We start from the raw sequence: 9,268 nt of genomic DNA on the forward strand, positions 1-9,268 counted from the left end.
TGGGGTTGAGGGATATGGGGAGAGGGTGGGGTTGAGGGATATGGGGAGAATGTTGGGATTGAGGGATATGGGGAGAAAGTTGGGTTGAGGGATATGGGAAGAGGGTTGGGTTGAGGGATATGGGGAGAGGGTGGGATTGTGGGATATGGGGAGAAGGTTGGATTGAGGGATATGGGGAGAGGGTGGGATTGAGGGATACGGGGAGAGGGTTGGGTTGAGGGATATGGGGAGAGGGTGGGATTGAGGGATATGGGGAGAGGGTGGGATTGTGGGATTGTGGGAGAAGGTTGGATTGAGGGATATGGAGAGAGGGTGGGATTGAGGGATACGGGGAGAGGGTTGGGTTGAGGGATATGGGGAGAGGGTGAGATTGAGGGATATGGGGAGAGGGTGGGATTGAGGGATACGGGGAGAGGGTTGGGTTGAGGTATATGGGGAGAGGGTGGGATTGAGGGATATGGGGAGAAGGTTGGGTTGAGGGATATGGGGAGAAGGTTGGGATTGAGGGATATGGGGAGAAAGTTGGGTTGAGGGATATGGGAAGAGGGTTGGGTTGAGGGATATGGGGAGAGGGTGGGATTGAGCGATATGGGGAGAGGGAGGGATTGAGGGATAACATAGAAACATAGAAACATAGAAAATAGGTGCAGGAGTTGGCCATTCGGCCCTTCTAGCCTGCACCACCATTCAATGAGTTCATGGCTGAACATGCAACTTCAGTACCCCATTCCTGCTTTCTCGCCATACCCCTTGATCCCCCTGAGTAGTAAGGACTACATCTAACTCCTTTTTGAATATATTTAGTGAATTGGCCTCAACTACTTTCTGTGGTAGAGAATTCCACAGGTTCACCACTCTCTGGGTGAAGAAGTTTCTCCTCATCTCGGTCCTAAATGGCTTACCCCTTATCCTTAGACTGTGACCCCTGGTTCTGGACTTCCCCAACATCGGGAACATTCTTCCTGCATCTAACCTGTCTAAACCCATCAGAATTTTAAACGTTTCTATAAGGTCCCCTCTCATTCTTCTGAACTCCAGTGAACACAAGCCCAGTTGATCCAGTTTTTCTTGATAGGTCAGTCCCGCCATCCCGGGAATCAGTCTGGTGAATCTTCGCTGCACTCCCTCAATAGCAAGAATGTCCTTCCTCAAGTTAGGAGACCAAAACTGTACACAATACTCCAGGTGTGGCCTCACCAAGGCCCTGTATAACTGTAGCAACACCTCCCTGCCCCTGTACTCAAATCCCCTCGCTATGAAGGCCAACATGCCATTTGCTTTCTTAACCACCTGCTGTACCTGCATGCCAACCTTCAATGACTGATGTACCATGACACCCAGGTCTCGTTGCACCTCCCCTTTTCCTAATCTGTCACCATTCAGATAATAGTCTGTCTCTCTGTTTTTACCACCAAAGTGGATAACCTCACATTTATCCACATTATACTTCATCTGCCATGCATTTGCCCACTCACCTAACCTATCCAAGTCACTCTGCAGCCTCATAGCATCCTCCTCGCAGCTCACACTGCCACCCAACTTAGTGTCATCCGCAAATTTGGAGATACTACATTTAATCCCCTCGTCTAAATCATTAATGTATAATGTAAACAGCTGGGGCCCAGCACAGAACCTTGCGGTACCCCACTAGTCACTGCCTGCCATTCTGAAAAGTCCCCATTTACTCCTACTCTTTGCTTCCTGTCTGACAAAACCAGTTCTCAATCCATGTCAGCACACTACCCCCAATCCCATATGCTTTAACTTTGCACATTAATCTCTTGTGTGGGACCTTGTCGAAAGCCTTCTGAAAGTCCAAATATACCACATCAACTGGTTGGCGAGAAGTTTGGGTTGAGGGATATGAGGAGAAGGTGGGATTGAGGGATACGGGGAGAGGGTGGGATTGAGTGATATGGGGAGAGGGTGGGATTGAGGGATATGGGGAGAGGGTGGGATTGAGGGATATGTGGAGAGGGTGGGATTGAGGGATATGGGGAGAGGGTGGGATTGAGGGATATGGGGAGAGGGTTGGGTTGAGGGATATGGGGAGAAGGTGGGATTGAGGGATATGGGGAGAGGGTTGGGTTGGGGGATATGGGGAGAGGGTTGGGTTGAGGGATATGGGGAGAGGGTTGGGTTGAGGGATATGGGGAGAGGGTAGGATTGAGGGGTTTGGGGAGAGGGTAGGGTTGAGGGATATGGGGAGAGGGTAGGATTGAGGGTTATGGGGAGAAGGTTGGGTTGAGGGATATGGGGAGAGGGTTGGGTTGAGGGATATGGAGAGAGGGTGGGATTGCGGGATATGGGGAGAGGGTGGGATTGCGGGATATGGGGAGAGGGTGGGATTGAGGGATATGGGGAGAAGGTGGGATTGTGGGATATGGGGAGAGGGTGGGATTGAGGGATATGGAGAGAGGGTGGGATTGAGGGATATGGGGAGAAGGTGGGATTGTGGGATATGGGGAGAGGGTGGGATTGAGGGATATGGAGAGAGGGTGGGATTGAGGGATATGGGGAGAGGTTGGGGTTGAGGGATATGGGGAGAGGGTTGGGTTGAGGGATATGGGGAGAGGGTTGGGTTGAGGGATATGGGGAGAGGGAGGGATTGAGGGATATGGGGAGAGGGTTGGGTTGAGGGATATGGGGAGAGGGTTGGGTTGAGGGATATGGAGAGAGGGAGGGATTGAGGGATATGGGGAGAGGGTTGGGTTGAGGGTTACATCTTGCCTGGTCTTACTATTGTGTAGAATTTCTCAGCACAAGAAACAGGCCATTGGGCGCAACAGGTCTGTGCCGGTGTTTATGTTCCACACGAGCCTCCTCTCACCCCTACTTCATCTCATCCCATCAACATAACCTTCGATACCTTTCTCCCTCATGTGCTTATCTAGTGTCAGCTGTGGCTCAGTGGGTAGCACCCTCGCCTCTGAGTCAGAAGGTTGTGGGTTCAAGTCCCACTCCAGGGAATTGAGCACAAATCCAGGCCGACACTCCCAGTGCAGTACTGAGGGAGTGCCGCACTGTTGGAGGGGCAGTACTGAGGGAGTGTTGCACTGTCGGAGGGGCAGCACTGAGGGAGTGCCGCACTGTCGGAGGGGCAGTACTGAGGGAGTGCCGCACTGTCGGAGGTGCCGTCTTTCAGATGAGACATTAAACTGAGGCCCCGTCTGCTCTCTCAGGTGGACGTAAAAGATCCCACGGCCACTATTTCGAAGAAGAGCAGGGGGAGTTATCCCTGGTGTCTTGGGGACAATATTTATCCCTCAATCGATATAACAAAAAAAAACAGATGATCTGGGTCATTGTCACGTTGCTGTTTGTGGGAGCTTGCTGTGCGCAAATTGGCTGCCGTGTTGCCCACATTACGACAGTGACTGCACTGCTCCCTCTAATGGCCCCGGCCTGCTGATGGTCATACTCACTGGGCCAAGGACACTACCAGGGGGTCCCAAGCTCTATAACCTAGCTGAGTTTAGGCCTACCAAGCGGTGAGGAGTAGGTCAGGGTGATTCCCTGTATCTGGGAGCCCAGCAATGGATGGTGCAGTACTGAACCCTGTTGGGGATGTTCCTGGTTCCTTTTCGTTTCGTTTCTTTAAACATCAAATTACACACACACACACACACACACACACACACAACAATGACTTCATAGAGCCACAGACATTTACAGCGCGGAAGGAGGCCATTACGGCCCATCTTGTCCGCGCCGGCTGACCAAGAGCTACCCAGCCGAATCCCACTTTCCCGCTCTGGGTCTGTAGCCCTGCAGGTTGGTGCACATCCAGGTACTTTTTAAATGTGCTGAGGGTTTCTGCCTCTACCCCCCCCTTTCAGGACGTGAGTTCCGCCCCAGACCCCCACCGCTCTCTGGGTGAAGACATTTCCCCTCAAATCCCCTCTCAACCTCCCCCCAATTACTTTAAATCTACGCCCCCTGGTTGTTGACCCCTCTGCCAAGGGAAACAGGTCCGTCCTATCCACTCTATCCAGGCCCCTCATCATTTTATACAATGTGTATTTATATAGCATCTTTAAGGTCGCGAAATATCCCAAGACGCTTCACAGGAATATTATGAGACAAAATATTTGACACTGAGCTGCGTAAGGAGAAATTAGGGCAGGTGACCAAAAGCTTGGCCAAAGAGGTCAGTTTTAAGGAGCGTCCTGAAGGAGGAGAGAGAGGCGGAGAGGTTTAGGGAGGGAGTTCCAGAGCTTGGGGCCCAGGCAACAGAAGGCACGGCCACCGAAGGTGGAGCGATTATAATCAGGAGGGCAGAATTAGAGGAGCGCAGACATCTCGGGGGGTTGTGGGGCTGGAGGAGATTACAGAGATAGGGAGGGGGCGAGGGCCATGGAGGGATTTGTAAACAAGGATAAGTATTTTGAAATCGAGACGTTGCTTAATTGTAGTAATGTAGGACCAGGTCTTTATTGAAACCTCCTACTACGCAAAGCACGTTTAAGAGCTCGGGTCTTTTTCGTACGACACCGTTCCAGTATGTGTGAGCTATTGAGACACACACTTCCCAAAATCTGTGTATGCGATCTGCTGAGACATCACACTACTCGAGAAAGAAAGACTTACATTTATATAGCACCGGACATCACAAAGCGCTTTACAGCCAATGAAGTACTTTTGGAGTGGAGTCACTGTTGCAATCTGGGAAACGCGGCAGCCAATTTGCGCACAGCAAGCTCCCACACACAGCAATATGATAATGACCCAGATGATCTGTTTTTTTTTTGTTATGTCGATTGAGGGATAGATATTGGCCTTAGGACACCGGGGAGAACTCCCCCCTGCTCTTCTTCGAAACAGTGTCACGAGATCATTTGCATTCACCTGAGAGAGAGCAGATGGGGGCCCTCAGTTTAACGTCTCGTCTGAAAGACGGCACTTCCGACAGTGCGGCACTCCCTCAGCACTGCACTGGGAGTGTCAGCCTGGATTTACGTGCTTGAGTCCCTAGAGTGGGACTTGAACTCACAACCTTCTGACTCAGAAGTGAGGGTATTACCCACTGAGCCACAGTTGAGACTGAAATTGTGCTAGTGTATGTGACTAAACCGTGTTTGATTACATTTCTGATACTAACTTTTAGCATTGATCACTATATTCCATGCATACTATGAATAAAGCATCAAAGGTAAATACAAATGCCAACAGAATAACCTGTCAAACCCTGTAAGAATTGTGTATCTTTCAATGAGATTATCTCTCATTCTTCTAAACTCCAGAGAGTACAGGCCCAGTCTCCACAATCTCTCATCATAAGGCAGTCCCTCTCATCCCAGGAATCAGTCTGGTTATGAAGTGCAGAGAGTCACATTTACATTTATGCTCTCAGGGGCTTGACAGGATAGATGCAGGGAGGGTGTTTCCCCCCCCGGGCTGGGGAGTCGAGAACCAGGTCTCGCACAGTCTCGGAATAAGGGGTCGGCCATTTAGGATAATGAAAGGGACAGACAAGATCGAGGCAGAGAGGTTGTTTCCACTGGTCGGGGAGACTAGAACTAGGGGGGCACAGCCTCAAAATACGGGGAAGCCAATTTAAAACCGAGTTGAGAAGGAATTTCTTCTCCCAGAGGGTTGTGAATCTGTGGAATTCTCTGCCCAAGGAAGCAGTTGAGGCTAGCTCATTGAATGTATTCAAGTCACAGATAGATAGATTTTTAACCAATAAGGGAATTAAGGGTTACGGGGAGCGGGCGGGTAAGTGGAGCTGAGTCCACGGCCAGATCAGCCATGGTCTTGTTGAATGGCGGAGCAGGCTCGAGGGGCTAGATGGCCTACTCCTGTTCCTAATTCTTATGTTCTTATGTTCTTATGACTGAGATGAGGAGAAATTTCTTCACTCAGAGGGTGGTGAATCTTAGGAATTCTCTGCCCCACAGATAGATTTTTGGACTCTCGGGGAACCAAGGTGTCTGGGGGGACAGCGCAGGAAGCTGGAGTTGAGGTCGAAGATCAGCCATGATCTCACTGAATGGTGGAGCAGGCTCGAGGGGCCGAATGGCCGACTCCTGCTCCTAGTCCTTACGTTCTGCTGTGGCTGCAGTGTGCACCGTCTACAAGACGCACCGCGGCAACTCGCCAAGGCTTCTTCGGCAACACCTCCCAAACCCGCGACCTCTACCCGCCCAGAAGGACAAGGGCAGCAGCCGCATGGGAACACCACCACCTCCACGTTCCCCTCCCAGTCACACACACCATAAGAACATAAGAACATCGAACATAAGAATTAGGAACAGGAGTAGGCCATCTAGCCCCTCGAGCCTGCTCCGCCATTCAACAAGATCATGGCTGATCTGGCCGTGGACTCAGCTCCACTTACCCGCCCGCTCCCCGTAACCCTTAATTCCCTTATTGGTTAAAAATCTATCTATCTGTGACTTGAATACATTCAATGAGCTCGGCCTCAACTGCTTCCCTGGGCAGAGAATTCCACAGATTCACAACCCTCTGGGAGAAGAAATTCCTTCTCAACTCGGTTTTAAATTGGCTCCCCCCGTATTTTGAGGCTGTGCCCCCTAGTTCTAGTCTCCCCGACCAGTGGAAACAACCTCTCCGCCTCTATCTTGTCTATCCCTTTCATTATTTTAAATGTTTCTATAAGATCACCCCTCATCCTTCTGAACTCCAGCGAGTAAAGACCCAGTCTACTCAATCTATCATCATAAGGTAACCCCCTCATCTCCGGAATCAGCCAAGTGAATCGTCTCTGTACCCCCTCCAAGGCCAGTATATCCTTCCTTAAGTAAGGCGACCAAAACTGCACGCAGTACTCCAGGTGCGGCCTCACCAATACCCTGTACAGTTGCACCATCCTGACTTGGGAATATATCGGCCGTTCCTTCATCGTGGCAGGGTCACAATCCTGGAACTCCCTCCCTAACAGCACTGTGGGAAAACCTTCACCACACGGGACTGCAGCGGTTCAAGAAGGCGGCTCACCACCACCTTCTCGAAGGGCAATTGGGGATGGGCAATAAATGCCGGCCTTGCCAGGAACGAGTAAAAAATAAAACACGTTCTCTTCTCTCTCTCTCTCTCTCTTTCAGGACAATGAGTGCATGAGGATCAAGATATTGGGCGACTGCTATTACTGCGTCTCTGGGCTGCCCGTCTCCCTGCCAACGCACGCCAGGAGTTGCGTCAAAATGGGCCTTGACATGTGCGAAGCAATCAAGTGAGTCACGGTCAACCCTTGATGATCGGACGGTCAAAGCTCGCCCCGCAGGCCAGAGGGGAGATATGATGGGCTCCTCCCTCTGATCGGGGGGCTGGCTGGGGTCAGCGGGGTCAGGCCCTGACCTTTCACCCACCTGGTCCTTTACCTGCCCCAGACAGAGGGGGTGGGGAGGGGGTTGTGGGTCAAACCAGGCGGGCGTTAAAGGTCTCCTCTCTCTATCTCTCTCTCTCTTTGATAGGGGGCTGGGTAGGGGTGAGGGAGGTTCAGACCCTGACCTTTCACCCTCTGGGGACCCGGGGTCAAATCCGGCCCTGCAATAGACCTCCCTCTCGTGGACTACTGTGGCAATGCAACTGCTGATGTATAAATACTAAAAGGGGTCATGGAAGGGCGGAGCCATCTTGTAATGTGTGCGTCAGTCGGGTCGTAAAGAACATTGGCGACGAAGGATAGGATTTCTGGATTTGCTAGCCCGACGGAGGGGGGGGACAGGTTGCCTCTCTGCGGGAGGGGGACTGGGAGGGGGCCATTGGGGGTATTGTCCCCTTCACCGATCGCCTCCTCTCTCCCACAGGAAGCTACGAGATGCCACAGGGGTCGACATCAACATGCGAGTGGGCGTGCACTCCGGGAACGTGCTGTGTGGGGTCATTGGGCTACAGAAGTGGCAATACGATGTCTGGTCACATGATGTCACACTGGCCAATCACATGGAGGCTGGTGGCGTCCCTGGGTAAGTCTCTCTCTCTCTCTCTCTCTCTCTCTCTCTCCTGCTGCCGCTATCATTCTCCCTTTCTCCCTCTCTCCCTCTATCATTCTCTCTTTCTCGCTGTCTCTCTCTCTCTCTCCCTCTCTTTCTCCCTCTCTGACTGTCTCTCTTTCTCTCTCTCTCTCTCTTCCCTCTATCCTTCCCTCTTTCGCTGTCTCTCTCTCTCCCCCTCTTTCTCCCTCTCTGACTGTCTCCCTCCCTCTCTCTTTCTCTCTCTCTTTTTCCCTCTCTTTCGCTGTCTCTCTTTCCCTTTCTCTCTCCTTCTCTTTCTCCCCTCTGACTGTCTCCCTCCCTCTCTCTCTCTCTCTCCTTTCGCTGTCTCTCTCTCTCCCTCTCTGACTCTCTCTCTCTCTCCCCCTCTTTGTCCCTCTCTGTCTGTCTCTCTCTCTCCCTCTCTGACCCTCTCTCTCTCTTCTCTTTCTCTATCATTCTCTCTTTCTCTCCATCTCTGGTTATATAATTTACTCTCTCTCTCCATCTGTCTCTTTCCCCTCTCTCGCTCCCTGATTCTACCTCTGTCTCTCCCTCTCTCATTCCCCTCTGTCTGTCTCTCTCTCTCTCTATCATTCTCTCTTTCGCTGTCTCTCTCCCTCTCTGTCTCTCTCTCACTCTCCCCTCCCTCTCCTCTCTCTCTCTCTCTCTCTCCTCTCCCCTCTCTGTCTCTCACTCTCTCGCTCTCGCTCACTCTCTCACTTGCCCTGCTCTCTCATCCCTCTCTCCACCTCTATCAGTCTCTCTTTCTGTCCATCTCTGGCTCCACCATGCTCTCTCTGTCTCGCTTTCTCTGTCAATCATTTTTTCAGTTTATGATCCTCTCACACTCTCTCTCTCCCTCTCTGTCTCTTCCCATCTCTTTCACTGTTTGTCTCTCCGTCTCTCTCTCTCTGTCTCTCTCTCTTTCTGTTTCTCTCTCCCTCTCTGTCTCTCTCTCTCTCTGTTTCTCTCTCCCTCATTGTCTCTTTCCATCTATCTCTCCTTCTCTCTCCCTCCCTCCCTTTTTTTCACTCCCTCACTTTTTCCCCCACCTCTCTGTTTCATTCTCTCCATTTTTTATGTTTCTGTTCCCCCTCTCCTTCCTTCTCTTTCTCCTTCCTTCTCTTTCTCCTTCCTTCTCTCTCTCTCTCTCTCCCTCTTCGCCCTTCCTCTCTCTCTTTCTCCCCTTTCTCTCTGTCTCTGCCTCGGTCTTTCACTTTCTATCACTCGCTCCCTTTCTCCATCTCCCTCCCCTTCTCTCTCTCTGTCTCACTTTGTAACACTCCCCTCCTTCTCTCCCCCTTTCTCTCTCTCTCTCTGCCTCCTTG

General features: G+C 51.4%; 1 protein-coding gene across 1 annotated transcript in view; it reads left to right on the plus strand.

Moving 5' to 3' along the window:
* Positions 1-9,268, plus strand: part of LOC139235606 (adenylate cyclase type 2-like) — a 125,056-nt gene that overhangs the window by 40,444 nt on the left and 75,344 nt on the right. The window contains exons 7-8 of the mRNA XM_070866644.1: positions 7,068-7,195; positions 7,773-7,931. Coding sequence (XP_070722745.1) covers positions 7,068-7,195; positions 7,773-7,931 — 287 coding nt within the window. The remainder of the gene's footprint in view (positions 1-7,067; positions 7,196-7,772; positions 7,932-9,268) is intronic.

Source organism: Pristiophorus japonicus, chromosome 23 (genome assembly GCF_044704955.1).
Source record: "Pristiophorus japonicus isolate sPriJap1 chromosome 23, sPriJap1.hap1, whole genome shotgun sequence".
NCBI classification, from domain to species: domain Eukaryota; kingdom Metazoa; phylum Chordata; class Chondrichthyes; family Pristiophoridae; genus Pristiophorus; species Pristiophorus japonicus.